This window comes from Nasonia vitripennis, assembly GCF_009193385.2.
Source record: "Nasonia vitripennis strain AsymCx chromosome 5 unlocalized genomic scaffold, Nvit_psr_1.1 chr5_random0002, whole genome shotgun sequence".
Lineage (NCBI taxonomy): Eukaryota > Metazoa > Arthropoda > Insecta > Hymenoptera > Pteromalidae > Nasonia > Nasonia vitripennis.
In genome coordinates, this window is record NW_022279652.1 from 2,062,601 (window position 1) to 2,082,483 (window position 19,883).

A 19,883-nucleotide genomic window follows, 5' to 3' on the forward strand; every position below is an offset into this window, starting at 1 on the left:
TAACGAAGTACAATTTCTGGTAACAGATAAGTCACTTACCTTTACAAATATGTTGCAATACATGATAAGGGCAAGCATATCAAGTTTTCATTTTATACAATTTTGCACGTTTATATAATTTCACTTTTTCAAGGTCCAAGTGATTTAAAAATATATATTGCAAAAGTGGTGCTATGTATGCAACTATACTTGATATACATGCGCTTGCAATGTGTTTTGAAATATTGCTGTACTGAAATAGATTCACAACCACTCGAAGCTATACTTTGTTCCGGAAAAACTTACGCTAAAGGCGTTTAGTTGTAACAAGGTACAATTTCTGGTAACAGATAAGTCACTTACCTTTACAAATATGTTGCAATACATGATAAGGGCAAGCATATCAAGTTTTCATTTTATACAATTTTGCACGTTTATATAATTTCACTTTTTCAAGGTCCAAGTGATTTAAAAATATATATTGCAAAATTGGTGCTATGTATGCAACTAAAATTTGATATACATGCGCTTGTAATGTGTTTTGAAATATTTCTGTACTGAAATAGATTCACAACCACTCGAAGCTGTACTTTGTTCCGGAAAAACTTACGCTAAAGGCGTTTAATTGCAACGAAGTACACTTTCTGGTGACAGATAATTCCCTTAACTTTACAAATATGTTGCAATACATGACAATGGCTAGCATATCAAATTTTAATTTAATAAATTTTGCACTTTTATATAATTTCACTTTTTCAAGATCCAAGTGATTTAAAAATATATATTCCAAAATTAGTTCTATGTATGCAACTAAGCTTGATATACATGCGCTTGCAATGTTTTTTGAAATATTTCTATTCTGAAATAGATTCACAACCACTCGAAGCTGTACTTTGTTCCGGAAAGACTTACGCTAAATGCGTTTAATTGCAACGAAGTACACTTTCTGGTGACAGATAAGTCACTTACCTTTACAAATATGTTGCAATACATGATAAGAGCAAGCATATCAAGTTTTCATTTTATACAATTTTGCACGTTTATATAATTTCACTTTTTCAAGGTCCAAGTGATTTAAAAATATATATTGCAAAATTGGTGCTATGTATGCAACTAAAATTTGATATACATGCGCTTGTAATGTGTTTTGAAATATTTCTGTACTGAAATAGATTCACAACCACTCGAAGCTGTACTTTGTTCCGGAAAAACTTACGCTAAAGGCGTTTAATTGCAACGAAGTACACTTTCTGGTGACAGATAATTCTCTTAACTTTACAAATATGTTGCAATACATGACAATGGCTAGCATATCAAATTTTAATTTAATAAATTTTGCACTTTTATATAATTTCACTTTTTCAAGAACCAAGTGATTTAAAAATATATATTCCAAAAGTGGTGCTATGTATGCAACTATACTTGATGTACATGCGCTTGCAATGTGTTTTGAAATATTGCTGTACTGAAATAGATTCACAACCACTCGAAGCTATACTTTGTTCCGGAAAAACTTACGCTAAAGGCGTTTAATTGAAACGAAGTACACTTTCTGGTGACAGATAATTCCCTTAACTTTACAAATATGTTGCAATACATGACAATGGCAAGCATATCAAGTTTTCATTTTATACAATTTTGCACGTTTATATAATTTAACTTTTTCAAGATCCAAGTGATTTAAAAATATATATTCCAAAAGTGGTGCTATGTATGCAAGAGAAACTTGATATACATGCGCTTGCAATGTGTTTTGAAATATTTCTGTACTGAAATAGATTCACAACCACTCGAAGCTGTACTTTGTTCCGGAAAAACTTAAGCTAACGGCGTTTAGTTGAAACGAAGTACACTTTATGGTGACAGATAAGTCACTTAACATTACAAATATGTTGCAATACATGATAAGGGCTAGTATATCAAGTTTTCAATTTATACAATTTTGCACGTTTATATAATTTCACTTTTTCAAGGTCCAAGTGATTTAAAATTATATATTGCAAAATTGGTGCTATGTATGCAACTAAAATTTGATATACATGCGCTTGTAATGTGTTTTGAAATATTTCTGTATTGAAATAGATTCACAACCACTCGAAGCTGTACTTTGTTCCGGAAAAACTTACGCTAAAGGCGTTTAATTGAAACGAAGTACACTTTCTGGTGACAGATAATTCCCTTAACTTTACAAATATGTTGCAATACATGACAATGGCTAGCATATCAAGTTTTAATTTAATAAATTTTGCACTTTTATATAATTTCACTTTTTCAAGATCCAAGTGATTTAAAAATATATATTCCAAAATTGGTGCTATGTATGCAACTAAACTTGATATACATGCGCTTGCAATGTGTTTTGAAATATTTCTTTTTATTTTATCTATTCTGAAATAGATTCACAACCACTCGAAGCTGTACTTTGTTCCGGAAAAACTTACGCTAAAGGCGTTTAATTGAAACGAAGTACACTTTCTGGTGACAGATAATTCCCTTAACTTTACAAATATGTTGCAATACATGACAATGGCTAGCATATCAAGTTTTAATTTAATAAATTTTGCACTTTTATATAATTTCATTTTTCACAGATCTGAGTAATTTAAAAATATATATTGCAAGTTTCAAGGTGGAATAATTATAACTTCCAAAGGGGTGACCCCGAACAGAAAACGCCGCGGAGTTGGGCACAACGCCATTAACCGTTGCTACTCTCGCAACGCTCTATCTCTCTCACTCTCGGCGGCCAGCCCACCTTTCTCTCTCGGCGTACCGCACGGAGCCGAGAAGGAATGTTTTTACCGCTATCGTCTCCCGCGCTTTCTCTCATTTCCGCCCCCTCTGCCCTCCCGCGCGAGCGGCCATTTTGAAGATAGTGATAGCGTAGAGCCAGCGCGCCGACCATCGCGCGCGTTCCGTTGGCTCCGCTACCGCCACGCGTGCCGCGCCAGGGCGCCATCCGTCATCCTTCGGCGGTACGCCGCGCACACAGCGTGTCGCGACCGGGTTCCCGCATTTCTCAGCGCCTCGCCGCGCGCCGCGCTCTTAATTTTGCTCACGCTGAAAACAGCGAAATGGTGCTGCGCACACCTACACAGCCGAATATCGGCACAGAAAATCGGAGCACGCCGGCTGACGCGAATGATTCTGGCGGTGTACCACCTCCTCCGCCCTTGCCCGCCGGCGGGCTGTTGCCGTTCCCTCGACCGTCGACAGAGGTCACGCGCTGCGAATTACCAATATACTGGAATGCTAATCCAGCGTTGTTGCTCGCACAGGTCGATGCAGCGCCTGGCCATCTCCGCTGACACGCAGCTGCACCAGGTGCTGAACGAGGCGCGCCTTGATGATCGCACACCATCACAGCTACTCCGCCACATGAGGCGCCTCGCCAACAACGGCATCTCCGACGAGGCCATGAGGGTCAAATGCAGCATTCCTTTCATCTGGACCAATTATAAAATAATCTTTATTCATCTATGTATATGAATGTCAAAAATATTAAAAAAAATTAATTAATTGCATCTATTTTTTTAAATTGTTTTAACAGCTTCCAATCTACCTGGACCAAATCTTGAAAATGTTTTTTAGTAGGAATGTATATTTTTATCATATGTACCTGTCTATACCATTAAATAATTTTTTTATTTATAAAATACATCAAGCTTCGTGGAATAAATGCAAAAAAAATCCGAACGGACGGACAAACGGACAGACGGACATTTTTTTAATTCTTTTATTGCTAGAAACCAATTAGAATTTGATATATTTGACTTTTTTTCGGTAACCTAAATGATTTACGTTCAAAGAACATTTCTACCGTAAAATAGATTTAATTTGTTTGTTTTTACGAGTTTTAGAGGGATTTTACAAAATAGACCAAATATAATTTTTTTTTTTTTAATTGTTTTGACAGCTTCCAATCTACCTGGACCGAATCTTGAAAATGTTTTGTGACGTACTGCGACGTATTTCATTTAAGGAATATCAGCGGAATCGTTACGAAGCCGAAAACTAACGACTCAGATTAGTAAGTAGATCAGCGAGGTTAATGAGTATCCCTTGTATACGCCGAGCGACCAGTCGTAATTATACACTCGATCGGGACTCTTGTACGATGCTCCTATCCGTCGACAAGAGTTATCCGGGCTTAAGTCGCGAACCCGATACCTATAGAACTTTATCTTGAATAAATCGTGAAAGTCAATCGTTAAACTACAAGTATTTTTCTGTTGAATATATCCATCCTGTATATGCCTGACGATAGCACAGCAGCAGAGTTTCCAGCCCAAGCAGGTAAACCCAAGTAAGTAAAATTCAATAACTAATTATAGATCGGAATTGTGACAACAGTTTTATGGTAGAGACGTATATTTTTATCGTATTTACCTATCTTTACCAATCAATAGTTTTTTGTTTATAAAATACATCAAGTTTTGTGGAATAAATGCAAAAAAAAAAATCCGGATGGACGGACGGACGGACATTTTTTAAGTTCTTTCACTGCTAAAACCTAATTGAAATTTGATTTTTTTTTTAGATATCTTGAATTAATTAAAATGTGTCTGGTAGTCTCCGGCTATAAGTTCACTTCATCCCCAAAACTACCTCTCTTTAGGGATGGGGTCAACCAGAAGTTTACCGGAAGTAGACTGGAAGTAGACCGGAAGAATAAACATAAAATGACCGGGAAGTGACCTAAAATAACCGGAAATGAACCAGAAAAATACCGAAAATGAACAGGAATTAACTAGAATGATGCATATTTGCTGAAGTACTTTTAAGGGGTGAATTTGAAATAAATCAACAAATAGTTAATAAAAATTTTACAAAATTTGAAAAGTATTATTCATAAACTGTAAATAATTTTGAAGCCTTTCTTATATAGAAATAAATAAATATATATCTATATATATATATATATATATATATATATATATATATATATATATATATATATATATATATATATATATATATATATATATATATATATATAAAAACATTTTCATATATATATATATATATATATATATATATATATATATATATATATATATATATATATATATATATAACATATATATATACACACACATTTTTATTAAACTGTACAGTTTAAAAAATGTACATTTTAATAAATATTTAACACAGTATACCGTTGAATACACTTCAAAGTTAATGTGTTTCAGTTACCTTTTAACAGTTAAATTTGAATAATAAGTATGGGCTATATAAAAAAACAAATCTATTATTTATTGATCTATTATCTGTGTATTTTGTAATAGCCCATCTATTGATCTATTATCAATGAGGTATTATAAAATATTATACCGTTTTAATCAAATTTTCGTTTTAATGAAGCTTTTTTACGATTTTGATTTGATAAATATACAATGTCATTGTTATCCACATCATCCGTATGATTCTTTCAAACTGATGATTACAATTATTAGTTGTTTTATCAGCTAAACTTATTACTATACTATCTATATTATTTTTTGATTGATTTTTAGCATTTACTTATTCTTTGTGTTGGCATCTAAAAGAGTTAATGATTAATGTTTATAATTAATAATATGATATTAATTACATCAAAATATAATTTAAATTCAGTAAATTTTATTGCGTGAGTAACGTTTCTTATAATTGAAATTTGAGCAATTGTTTTGAAATAAATTTTATTTTTATAATCTTTTGATATTTGAAAAAAGATAAATTTAATGTATCATACATTCTAATCAAATCCTCTCGCATTTTACTAATATTAAATTGAATATTGCATGGGCAAATATTAAATACAATTGCGACTGCAAATGCCATAGCAATAACACCGCAATCATAATAATTAGTCTGATACTGTACTTGTTCAAAAGATATGTGTAAATTATCTTTATTTGCAAACTGTGCCATTATCGTGCCAAACTGGCCCAATATCGAGGAAAACTGTACCAATATCATGCCAAACTGTGTCATAATGCACGAAAATTAAGTAAATAATTGTAGTAAAACTGATTATGTTAAATTGCTTATGCCAAACTGGGCCACAGCTGTGCCAAAACTGTGCCAAACTGTGCTATAAGTGTGTTGTATATGTACAAAATGTTCACGTTTTGGCACAGATTGGCATATTTTTCATTTCCACTGGGGATGGTTATCGTTTAATTGACTTTTAGAATTAGAATAATTTCCTATTCCTTTTAAAATGAGCACATCCATAGTAAATGTATCATAAATTGTCGTACAACAGCAAATAATCTATTTTTCATTTTCATTTTCATTAGGTAATCCTGCACTAATTAATTGGTTTGAGTGATTTGCAGCATAAATTTTTTCACCTCTTTTTTAAACAAATGTCACATCGACAGTCACGAATTGACGTAGAAAACTATTCAATTTTAATACATAACAAAATCACGTCAATGTTCTCGCCAGTGATAAATAACTATATGCATGGATAACTTTTTTAATAATATAAAAATTTTATGTTGCTTAGTAGATAATAATGAGACATCATATTTTTCTATTTGTTTACTAAAATTTTAGCGTCTTTATTTTCATAATAATCGGTGATTGAATAATCAATTTAATTGAGAGGCAAAAATTTAGAAAAATGAAAATTATATTAATGTATTATTATAAGTCATGCTTCGTGGGGTGCGTGGTAGCATATGGCCGGGTAAATTAAGTACGTTATAATAATAATAATAATAATAATAATATTTATTATTTTATTATAATGGTTTAATGTTGTAACTGTTGAATAAATATAAGTGTATTTATATTTTATTTTAAATATATCGTGTTTTGAAATATTATTTATTGTTTTACATTATTATGAATATAATTATTTTTAATTAAAATGATATATTTTATACTTAAAACTAAAAAAGAAATAATAGAATTTTCACTTGTTTTGCTTTTTAGATTGTTAAACAAAATAAATATAATTTGTAACGAAGTGTAAATCTGATCAACGAATAACGCGCTAAACTTATGGATCGCGTTCCGGTCTATGTCGTACTTTTTTTTAGTAACGCGCTAGCACGCTGACGCGTTACTCGCACGCTGCGACACTATCTCGCCGCTCTTGAAATCTTCACGCAATCGTGCCAGGCACCGAGTGGCGCTACCCTGTTTCTCTGCCGCTGACTAGACTTCTCTCCGTTGTAGTCATCTCTGTGCAGCTTTTCGCGGACCCACGCCTGAACTCCAGGCGAACCTTGAATCCGTCTCGATTTTAGTTCTTCGTGACGCGCGCTTGACTTACTTCCCCCTGGTCGTAAGGAGTCCAAACGTTCTGCTGAGGTCTAACGTTGGTACGTCTCTCGTTATCTGCAGTTCGCGGAGACGACCGTCCATGTTGGGTAATGGAGAGGCGTAATAGCCTCAGAAGTACGTTGAATCTCGGACGGTAACGCAGGAATTAACGCTTTTCTCTTCGCGCATTTTTGCATCCTCATTGTGCTCAAGTGTCATGTTACCACCTTTCTCAGCGCTGGACGTTCGTTCTACGGACGAAGCTAGCGGAATTAAATTCTTGCACCTCTGACCTTTCTACGGTCTTAATCCGCCTTGCGTCCAAATTGATCAGACTGCGGTGCGTCTCCTTCCTTGGAATTGATTTGCTCATAGCGCGAGCACGTCCTTGCATCTGACCTCCCCTCGGGTAAGGATGTTCCATCCCGAGGTAAACTTTCTGGTAGCTCTACACGAGCTTGCGCCGTCTCAGTGCGTCGAGACAGGCGCGGGAAGGACTTTGAGGTCAAGGCTGTCGAGCCTCTCAGCGCTCTCGTAATCAGACCTCCTGCACCTCTAGTGTTCTACGCCTGTGAAGTTCTCGTTTCACAATCGCTGTCCCCTGCGTTGGGACAGTCGTGCCACCAATGCGTCAATCGTCCACAGGTCCATCACTCGAGCCTTTTATGCGCTCTTCTGGACATGTGCTTGACTGCATTATCTGGCACAGAGCAATTTCCCCTTTCATGGGTCCGTGACTTGCATATCCAGCATCTATTCTGAAGTTCGCATGCATGCTTTGATGCGCCGATGGTCGTCTTGTTCGCTTGATCGACCTTCGCGCTATGCTGGTTTTTCCTCTTATGCGATTGGGCATCTTGCACTCTTTGCGTCTGCTTTTCGTGGGGCAAGTGGCCTTTCTGGACCGCGGGTTTCCGTTCACCCTTGCACCTTCGCTCGACTCGATCGACGAGGCATGGTCCATTGGACTGAGGAATGCTTTTCCTTGCTTCCTCTTTGCTCTGGCTTTTAGGGCACTTGCGCGGGCTATTGCGTCGTACTTCGTTTATTTTCTTGGTTTTGCTCTTCTGCGAAGCACTGGACGCTGACGCTGTCTTCTGCTTTGGCTTCGCCCCTGGCATTCGTCTTTGCTCCACGCCGGCGAGTGGACTTCTCGTCTGACTCGCCTCTGGCTTCTCGAGACATTTAACCTTCTCTTCTAACTCTCGCAACTGGTGACGCATTCTCCTCATTTCCTCTAGAAGTCACGTGTACGTGCGGGTCTTAGAATCTCCCTTACGCAACTCGTTGCATGACGAACAAAGCTCCGTAGTCCTCTGTGACTCTGTGTCCGAACTGAGCTATTCGTTGAGAGATATTTCGCTGTCCAGCGATGGTGACGTCTCGCTCGTCGTTGAGGTTATGAGAGCGTTTTCACTTGGTCTTTTCTTCTCATCGACCATCGGATGATAATAACGTAAAATAATAAGACTAAGTTATATTTCACTATCGTGTCAAAACCGTGAGTTTACAAATCTAAAAAAATAATAATAATATGCGAGTCGCCTGCAACTTTGCGACTCGCCACGACGCTGGAATAATCGCGCTCGCACGCGTATATCGCCGTGAAGGTCGCGCGCGCCGGATCACCCTCGCACGGGTGATATACACTCTCATGCACTCAACCACAGTCAATGCGCGCCACACATACCTTCTCGTTCTCGTCGCCGATGCTCCTGATCCCAGACAGACTGCAGGACTAGACGTTGCCGGACCACTAAGCAGGGAGATCAGGAATACCCGGACTCCGCGTCGCATTCACACACAAGGTTCAATTGGATCCGCTGGACACAGCACAGCACACGATATCACGAAAGTTCCTAAATTGTACGAGCGAAGTCCTGTGTTTATCTTCGAAGGCCGAGAGCTATCTGAACGCGTACCTGAAGGATTAGCCCGCGCTCTCTCTCTCTCTCTCTCTCTCTCTCTCTCTCTCTCTCTCTCTCTCTCTCTCTCTGGCGATTTTTTAGCTCGGATTCCGCCTGCTGTCAACATTGTTTAACAATAAAGCTGCTACACACACACTTCATTCCACCACATCCACTCAATAGTCACATTGAGATGATCAGGCTTTTCTTATCGACTCGCTCTCTATTCCACGTAATAGCTGTCACTGAGACCTGGCTGAGCGACAAGATGTCATCTATCCCTTCACTGGATGACTACCTGCTGTACACACGTGACAGAAACAGAAACGGAGGAGGTGTGGCCCTCTATATACATAAATCTCTGACGGTTATTGTTATTTCATCATCTGACGGTGAATGAACTGGCAAGCCAGGCAAGCCTGAATATCTTTTTTATGAGGTATTGGCAAAGGGAGTTTCTCCCATCTTCGTGGGGGTTGTGTATCGTCCACCTCATGCTCCTTTCTTCCAAGGCTCTAACTTTATAGACCAGCTAACAACCCACATGCACAACTACTCCACGAAGGTTATAATGGGAGACTTTAATTCTGACCAACTCTCCTCATCTGCAGACGCCAATTTCATCAGGGCCTTCATTGATGAAAACTCCCTTTTGTCTGTTCCCTATGGTGCCACGCACCACAAACACGGTTCTGACACCTGGCTTGACTTGTGTCTAATGGATGAGCAGGATAGCCTGCTGTCATACTGGAAGACAGACGCACCTTTCATCAACGAACACGACCTTATCACGGCCACTCTCGACGTACATATTCGACGCTACGTACCTAACACATACTCTTACAGAAACTTTAAAGGAATCAGCGCCGAGAAGCTAAGGGACTTTCTTAGCACATGTGACTGGTCATCTCTCACTACGTCATCACTCGATGAAAGCATATCTATACTTAACGCTAACCTAACGAACGCCATCAATCATCTCGCCCCATTGCGAACTGTGACACCAAGACGACAACGTCACCCGTGGTACACCACGGCTCTTCGTGACCTTGTATCCGAGAGGGATAGACTTTACAGGCGTTTCAGGGACTCTAAGCTCGATTCGGATCTCCGCATTTACAGATTAGGTAGAGACTATGCTCACAAACAAGTCGAGGAAGCCAAGCTGAATTATTATTATTCACGCCTGTCTACCTTGACCGACGTTGCCGAGATCTGGAGAGAGCTGGAGAAACTTGTAATTTCTGCCACTCAAGGCTCCATTACCATCTCGATTTACCACTGATAAACTCAACAGGCATTTCAGCGCGATCTCCAACGATCCGTTGGGCTCTGCCGTTGAGGATTATCTTCTCACCCTGGAAAGTCTTGACCTCCCGGAACACTTCGAGTTCAGCACTATAACGGAATCGGACGTGTTGGCTGCGGTTTCGCACTTTCACACCCAGGCCAGGGGAAGTGATGACATCCCTCAGGTTGTCGTCTCAAAAGCATTGCCAGTTCTCGTTCCCCTACTAAGTCATACTTTCACCCTGTCTCTGAGTGAACCCTGTTTCCCATCTGCCTGGAAATTGTCGCTTGTGCGTGCACTCAACAAAGTCAGTTCTTCAACAGCCGTGACTGACTACCGTCCGATTTCACTTCTCTGCTTTCTATCCAAGGCCCTGGAGTGGCTGGCGCACAAACAAGTCTCAGAATACCTTGAATCAAGGCTCCTACTAGATAATCTTCAAACAGGGTTCCGCACTGGTCACAGCACTCAGTCTGGCCTAATTAAGTTAACTGATGATGCCAGGGCCGGGATAAACAAAAAGAAAGTAACACTTCTCCTTCTCTTTGACTTTAGCAAGGCGTTTGACACACGCTCCTAAGAAAGCTATCCACCTTCGGCTTCTCAAAGCAGGTCATCCGCTGGTTTGCCTCCTACCTCTCTGGGAGAGAGCAGGCCGTCGTTGGTGACAATAGCGAACGTTCCTCCACGCGGCGTCTTAACCCATTTCTTCCCAAGCGGACATTTTATAGTCGATTGGTTTTTCGCCTAGAAAATTGTCAAAAAAAGAAAGTAATGATAACCAAAAGCACTTTTCTTATGTAAAATTTTCCGCTCTTTCCAAATCCGGAGTCAGAATTTCGGAATTTTCATCGGAAAATTTCAAAATGGCAGTTTGAATCTGGTGAAAATTCAGAAATAAATTTTTCAACATTTTAACATGCTTATTACAATTTGAACGGTTTCAACGAAATTCGTGATACAGATTCATAATGCAAATGTATTATTGTTGAAACATTTGATTTTTGCGAATTTTCCTCCAAGATTTTCCAAGATGGCGCTTGTGACATCATGAAATGACCGCAAAAATCATATTTTTTTTTTAATTTTTCTAATTCATACCAAAATTTGTATACTTAGGTTTTTGAGGTGGCTGATGACGAATCTGGAATAAGATTTGGAAAATTCAAAATGGCGGATCCAACATGGCGGACATTTTTTTCAAAAGTCAACCGATTTGGGCCAAATTTGACTTCCAGGGGTTTTCGGGGTCGCTGATAACGAATCTGATAAAATAGTGGGATATCCAATGATCCACTTACCCCTCTGTCGATAAACATCTGCAAACACTCGAGAGTTTGGAATATCCCGTTCACTTCTATTTCAGTGAGATCACGGAATCGGGCGTGTTGGCTGCGGTTCAGCACTTCACCTCCTAGGCCAGGGGAAGCGATGGCATCCTACAGGTTGTCATTTCCAAGGCCATTCTAGTGCTCGCTCCCATACTATGTCGTATCTTCAACTTGTCCTTGAGCGAGTCATGCTTCCCCGCGGACTGGAAAAACTCGCTGGTGCGCGCATTCAACAAAGTCAGTTCTCCAAAATCTATGACTGACTACCGTCCGATCTCACTCTTATGTTTCCTATCCAAGGCGCTGGAGTGGCTGATACACAGCCAGTTTTCTTATTACCTGGAAACTAGACTCTTCCTTGACGACTTTAGCAAGGCGTTCGACACTATGTATCACGCCAAGCTCCTTAGAAAGCTAACCTCTTTCTAGCCAGTGGATGACCTGCTTCTAAGCAGGTCATCCACTGGCTTGTCTCTTATCTCACAGGTAGACAACAAGCCGTCATTGGTGAGAACAACCAACTATCCTCATTCTTACCGCTTACCACGGGAGTCCCTCAAGGATCAGTACTTGGTCCTTTACTCTTTGCGTTGTACATCAATGACATAAGTCTTTGTCTGAACACGGATGTAGCACATCTGATCTATGCGGATGACCTGCAGATTTACAGCCAATGTCACTTTGAGGAGCTCGATTCCTCTTCCGTCAGGATGAGCGCTAACGCCGAGAGGATAAAGTGCTGGGCTTAACAAAACAACCTTAAACTTAATGTCCTCAAATCCAAGACTATCGTCCTGGGCTCGCCCTACTATATCAATGCTCTGCCTACAATAGCTACTACCTTCATCAACATAGGGAGAGCCCAGGTCGATCTCGAATATTCTGAGTGCAGTATTAAACAGAAAGCTGTTTGCCAAACCATCGTACTTAATTGCCTACTTCGACTTCCACGTCGCACTTCATTCTGTGATGGGTGAAGCGATACGCTGAGGAATTCATTCCACATAAGCGCCGCATACCTGTGGAACTCATTGCCCTCACAACTACGCGACGCCATACCTATCAATCATTTCAAAAGCGAGGCTAAAAACTACTTTTTAACCTCGAAAATACATAATTACCCTTATAAAAAAATCATTCACTTATTTCTCACACGACGGCATCTCAATCACAATTATATACACACACACGCCTGCAAGCATACCTACACACAAATCTTTAAAAATAATGAAACTGTGAAATTATATCTATACACTATATATTGTAGAACACATTGTACAGCAAATAAAATCTAATCTAATCCCTCAATGGCTAGCGCTGAGCGTGCAGAAGGTACAACCGCAGTACTGCAGGTTCGAAAACTGTGGATAGGGTATCCATCTCAAGACACGTTTTTCAGTATTCACTCTCTCGAGGGAAGGTCCTTATCCCATTCAGTAGCGAAGTTGTGAGTCTCGGTATCACCTTGGACAGTAAGCTAATTTGGAGGCCGCAGATTGATGAAATAACAAAATAGGTGAACAGTGCGGTTTACAGTCTACGGTTTATTCGGCCCTGCACCAATGAGACCTAGTCGAGACTTTAGTTCAACCACATCTTGACTACTGCTCAATCGTGTGTCTAGACGCGACAAACGAACAACGAACGAGCCTGCAAAGACTAAGCAATGCATGTGTGAGGTGTAGTTATAGGGTTAGGCGGGATGAGCACATATCTCCATATCGTAAACAACTGGCCTGGCTTAGGTCAAACTCTCGCAGGCTGTACTTCACAGCCCTTCTCATGTATAAAATTGTGAATATGCGAAAGCCCAGTTACCTGGCTGAATTATTTACTAAGCGTGAGCACAGGTCCTCCGCTAGAGAAATACCCCTGGAAAACATTCCAAGAGCGGGTGCTAGGACTTTTCAAGTCCAGGGCGCACGATTCTGGAACTCTTCCCTCCCGCCCTTAGTCATCTGCCTTCGTACTCGGCATTTAAGGGGGCATTGCGGCAGTACTTGTTTGTTTCTGATCCTTAGCCATAAGTATTGATGTATGCGACAGCTGGCCAATAATGACCACACTAAAAATTTTATTCGATTGTGACGAAGGTGTTATCACATAGAATTTTCTTTAGGGCTATTCATAACCAAAAATATTATATTATGATATATTTTTTATTTATAAGTGATCTCACCACAACCTGTAATATTTTAGTATCTGTGGTATACCAAATTTTCGACGAAATAGTTTTAAATGTATTTATCCAGTCTTTCCAATTCAGTATTCGCCAAAAATTATTATTATTCTACTATATTTGAATGTTTTATATGTATAATGTATTTATTGTGCGAATAAAGCCCCTATCTCCCCCCCCCCTCTATCTCTAGCGTGTCCGAACGTAAACCTTCTTCTCTTTCTCCCTCGTTTAACCCGTACTCTATATACCTCGTCCGTGAGACGAGATATGTCAACTTGAAACAGCGAATAAACTGTGATTTGTCTTTTTACTCTCCTTTATTAGAACACCCGATCTTCGCCGCCTTACTATGTTTTATTTTGACTTATGTATAAACAAAATTAAGTAGCGCCTCTTAAGAAAAGGATAAAAAAAAACTAAAGACAGCATTGGAAAACTTAAGGGAATGTCGTCCCAAAAAACACTGTTTTTCTATTACATAAAACTTTTTGAATGAAGTTTGCAAATGGAAAATCGAGTCTGTAGCACCGTAAACATTATGTATGCAAACTTTTATTTAAAAAGTTTTATGTGTTTTTTGGTTTACGCGTACTCTCTCCCTTTATTGCCAGCCGAATTTGCATGCGTTCTCGTCGCCTGCACGAATCTCTGCTGCTTTGTCGTGGATCAGCGGTACTCATACCGCTACGAGTTAGCCGTGGTGCTCAACTCGTTACAAGAGATGTAAAGATACACAGAATATGTAAATGTAGATATAGATAAATGTAATTGTTAGAAAAGTTTTAAATACATAGAAATCTGAACATAAAAGTTTTTTATTTTTATTAATGTCCCAATACATGACGACCTTTTAAAATGCGACGCATCAGGATTTTGCGACCATTAGGCGTTGCTAGGCGGGCAAAATAACCATGTTGAACAACCCGTTTTCTTTCATCCGGCCGAGGAAAATGATATCTCATTCTTGTTCGAACAGCAGTAAGACTCCAAACCGAAAATTTGAATCTAGAAATAAATATAAACATATTATCTTTTTTTTAAATGTCACATATTTTATTAAATTATTAATAATCTAAATGTAGAAAATCGAATATTGTTAGCGTTAATGAAGATTAGATAAAACTGTTCAGGCTGTATATATCTAGAAAGTGTCGCAAACTATCTATTCATTATAATAATGTTTGATGAAGGTATCGATATTTCTACATACATAATTGTCTTTATTTATACGCTAAGAGAATCACATTAATCATTTACATAAAATAGCGCAATCTGTGCGCGTGTAAAACAACGGCGTGTAAAACAACGGCGGCAAAGTTAAAACGGTCACTACTTTTCTTGGTCCAGTGCATTTATATGTATTATCCTACTCTAACCTCAAAATCACAACTTTAATGTGAATTTTTGGCTCTCGTGGTATAAAATATCGAATGTAACTTGTACATAAAGACTGTATTTTCAAAACTCGTCACAGTTCCTTTCCTTTTCCTTACTCCTTACCTTCGGCTCGTGCTGTAAACTCCCGTTTTGAAAATACAGTCTTTCTTTATCCGTTGTATAATCTCTCTCTCTCTCTCTCTCTCTCTCTCTCTCTCTCTCTCTCTCTCTCTCTCTCTCTCTCTCTCTCCCTCTCCCTCTCCCTCTCCCTCTCTCTCTCTCTCTGTCTCTCTCTCTCTCTCTCTCTCTCTCTCTCTCTCTCTCTCTCTCTCTCTCTCTCTCTCTCTCTCTCATGTGAGTACAACAGACCTGTTCCGCTTTGCTCATTTTACATAGCACTCCATCTCTGAGCTGCAGGCACAATATTTAGAGCTGTCGTCAAGGTGCCCCGCAAATCAGCAGAACATCAGCACTGCTCCTGCCTCTGAAGAGATCAACAACCTCCGCAGCGAGCTGACTGAAGTTAAGAGGAGGCAGGAGCGCTCGGCGAATAATGTGGTGGTGATCTCTGGCCTGGCTTATACCCAGGAAACATCACTGCAACTCCTGGCTTACACCGTCCTGGCTGCACTGGATCCCACGGCCCTTAGGAGGGATGTTGCAACCGTCAGGATCATGGGGAGACTCTCTCTCCCTCCCTCTCACTCTCTCCCTCTCTCTCTGCTTTTATGACATTTATTCACACTTTTTATAGTTGCTCAATTTTTAAATCGAACATACGTTATACGAAAGTGTGATATAGGGGAAATGTGCCTAGTACGGATACCCTTAGCTATTTGGGGCATAACTTTTAAACAAACCGATAAATATTTAAATCTTTAAAAAAAGTAAACTTTCAATAAAGTAAAAGGTTAAGCCAGTTTGATGTATTCCGCAGAATTATTATGGATGACAATCACGTAGCATTTCACACATATTTATTGCAATAATTCTTATATTCGTCGAAGTTAATTGTGACTTAACAAATGCTATAACAAATGTAATAATTGTAACCATAGATCAAAAAAGTAATGAGATCAATTAACAAAAGTCAAGTTTTAAATGTATTAATAATATAAATAATTTAACAATGGAAACTATAACTTGCCATGCCGATTCATTTTACTTACGGTGTTGTCTGTTAGTAACTTATTTGTACTGTAACGATTGCCAGTGCAATTAACGCACGTTGAGCACGTTACGACGTCTCTCCGGGACAGAATTAACATTCTGTATAATACTTCTGTTGTTACAGCTACTAAAGGCGCAGCATGTGAGAGAGTAAGAGAGACAGAGAGAGAATAAGCATCGACAGAGATTTAAATTCAGCAACGTACAATGTTGCCACCTGCTCGCACACTGCTGTCAAGAGTTGACAACAGTGTGTCAGAGAACATAGGTAAATCTGTGCTCGCGCTAGCGAGCCATTCCGAGTCTGTCTTCGCTCCGCTTCGTTTCGCGAATAGACACTCTGCGATTGCGATTATTGTGTGCGAGGGTTGCGAGGTCAACCGAACCGAGGACAATCCGTCCGAGACCATCTTCGCGTGGGTTAGAACGGCCATGCCGGCCACCTACATCTGTAAGTACTAGTTCTTATCAACTCTCGCTTACTCGGGCGACTTTAAGCCTCCTCTCTCTCTCTCACCTCGACTACATGCTGGTAGCTGGCATGCGCCCGTCTGGCGCGCTTGTGTAAGCCAAGCACCAATAAACAGTTAGTCTAAGTTTTACAATAATCCGCGAGTGTTCATTGACTTTTCCTCCTTTTGAATCCACGTCCTGAGTACTACTATCACCACCGCGTGTTCATACGTCTTTACGTCCGTGCGCGGATAGATTATAGTCGGTAGAATCTAGTGCCTTCTGCACAGCCGACGGAACGGTGAATAGTAGCATAAACAACAAACAACTTAAAATAATAATGACGGCCGAGCTACCGTCATAGTACATACTTATTAATGTACATAAACTTATAAAATAGTTATTTCGATACAATAATATATCCTAAATGTAGATAACACGACAAAACAATTATTTTTTAAAATATTTTTATCAACTTTTGCACACTCAAAAAACTCTTGATAAGTACCAATATAATGTATGTACAAAGTTAAAATATTGATAAATATAACGTTCTAACATATGAAATTTTAGTTGTTCACCAATCAAAAAATTGAATCGGGCATGGCAAGTTACGGTTGCCATTGTTAAATTATTTATATTTTTATATATATTTAAATCTTGACTATTTTTCATTGATCTTATTACTTTTAAAATCTATGGTTACAATTATCACATTTGCTACATTATTTGTTAAGTCACAATTAACTTCGACAAATATAAGAATGCTTGCAATAAATATCAGCCACCTTGTACCCCTAGACACCTTCCTCGAATGATTTTTACACCTAGACACAAAAAAATCACGGAGCGCATCACCTAGACTTTGTCATCGGCCACGCTATACATCTAGACACTACCCTCGTATGATTTATTTACCTAGACACTAAAAACTACCTGGACCTTGTCATCGGCTACCCTGGCTACCTAATTACTGTTACTGCTCCGAAACGCAGAGTATGCACCGGCAACCTCTTAATTCTGAATATCGTAATATATTATATTTTCTTGAGAAAGCAATACCCATCTGTATATAGCTGTGTGGCCAACTTCACGGACCTAACACTTCTTGCGGCTAACTTAACGGTCCTACCACATTTCGGACTGAAGAAGAAAAACGTGATTCTAGCATTTGTGGATTACACACTTACATATTATAAAAATAAGCAGTCTTTTCACTATAATTTTTGTTGGAAATCATAGTTTAGTTTAGAAAATATTCTAATAAGCCAAAAAAACTTACCAACAGTAATGATAAGCATTTTTATTTATGTAATGAAAAAGCCTGACTCCAATATAGAAGTAAATAGTGTCACGGGCGCCAAAGCTTCGTTTGCTTTTCAAACTCGCCTTCGCTACCGCGCCACTCGATTCGAAATTTATATATGTTCTCTAGTCCATTTTCTACAAAGAAATGGACGGGCGCTAGTCGCCACTAAAAAAAGTTATCGAAAACATGCGCCCAGTATGGATAATTGTAATTATTTCGAATTGTAACTATTAACGTACCTTCAACAAAAATAAAAAAATGTTAAGTAAATTTGTTGCTAAAATATCGCTTTATGATTAGGAATGGTCCCGATTCGATGTTTCGCGCAATAGTTAATTTGCGAGATCGATATAAAAAGTGCAATTTTCAATTCTTATTTTTCTTATAACTTTTGTTTTAATCAATTTAAATTAACGGTACCGAAGTATGTTCATTAGACCACAAATGTGTACGAAAAAACTGACCTAAAATAGCTCTATCTGTTATTGAAAGCTGGATACATGAAATTATTCATACTAGAAATTATCCATACTGAGCACATCTCCCCTAAGTATTATAAAATATCCCAACTGCGACAAAAATTCACGTTTTCATCATTATAACATTACATTTTTCTATATTTAAGTAACACTTTTATCACTTTCCATTTCTGCCCTACTAAAAAAATGTAAATGAGAATCAGCGAATTATTAAATGATAATCAGCTGATAATCGTGCCAAAACGCCAGTTGATTATTAGGCGATATCAGTTTAATATTTTTCTTAAAGCTAGCAGTTATTAATTTGCGTTTATATCAGATAAAATGTTAATGATATTCAGCTGATTATCATGTGATAATCATCAAATATTTGTTACCTTAAATATTTTTTCAAAAGTTTTCTAAAACTTTTAAAATTTATAAAACTTACATAATTTGAGCCTAATTAGTTGTTACCATCCGAATAATAACACCAAAACTATGGCTGTGAGCTCCAAAACTTTTATTTTACAATAATTTTATTGAGACAAAAAATTTGCTTAATCGTGTGAAATAAAATTTTGGAGCTTACAGCTAGAGTTTTGGTGTTATTATCCGGACGGTAACACCTAATTAAGCTTAAATTATGTGAGTTTTATGAATTTTAATAATTTTAAACAACTTTTAAAAAAAATATTCAAGGTAACAAGTTTTTGATAATTTGATTTTAATCATATTTATGATAATCAGCCGAATATCATTAACATTTTATCTCATACTAGGGAATATAAGTGTGCTTCGCGCACTCTTAACCATGTCATGAACAAAATTTAAATTTTGCCGCCTGCTGAGCACCAACAGTTTGAAGCGTTTGTAGGTTATGTAATAAAATTTACATTTCTAATTCGCGTTTCTCAATTCTTATACTAAGCGACCGATTATCAATTAAATGCTTTACAACAAAATCCATCACTTTTTTAAGAGAGGATAAACGCAAATTGATAACTTTTAGCTTTAATAATAATATTAAACTGACATCACCTAATAATCAGCTGACGTTTTGGCACGATTATCAGCTAATTATCACCTGATTTCTCTTTAAAAAATGATACTGGAAAATTTAAGCCAAAAATGAATTGGTTGATGCTAATGAATCGAGAAATGTA

The 19,883-nt window shown here is 38.2% G+C and overlaps 1 protein-coding gene across 1 annotated transcript in view; it reads right to left on the reverse strand.

The window, feature by feature from the left end:
- Positions 1-14,693: 14,693 nt before the first annotated feature.
- Positions 14,694-19,883, reverse strand: part of LOC116417806 (50S ribosomal protein L34) — a 42,559-nt gene continuing 37,369 nt past the window's right edge. Inside the window, exon 2 of the mRNA XM_031932869.2 lies at positions 14,694-14,955. Coding sequence (XP_031788729.1) covers positions 14,775-14,955 — 181 coding nt within the window. The 3' untranslated portion in view covers positions 14,694-14,774. The remainder of the gene's footprint in view (positions 14,956-19,883) is intronic.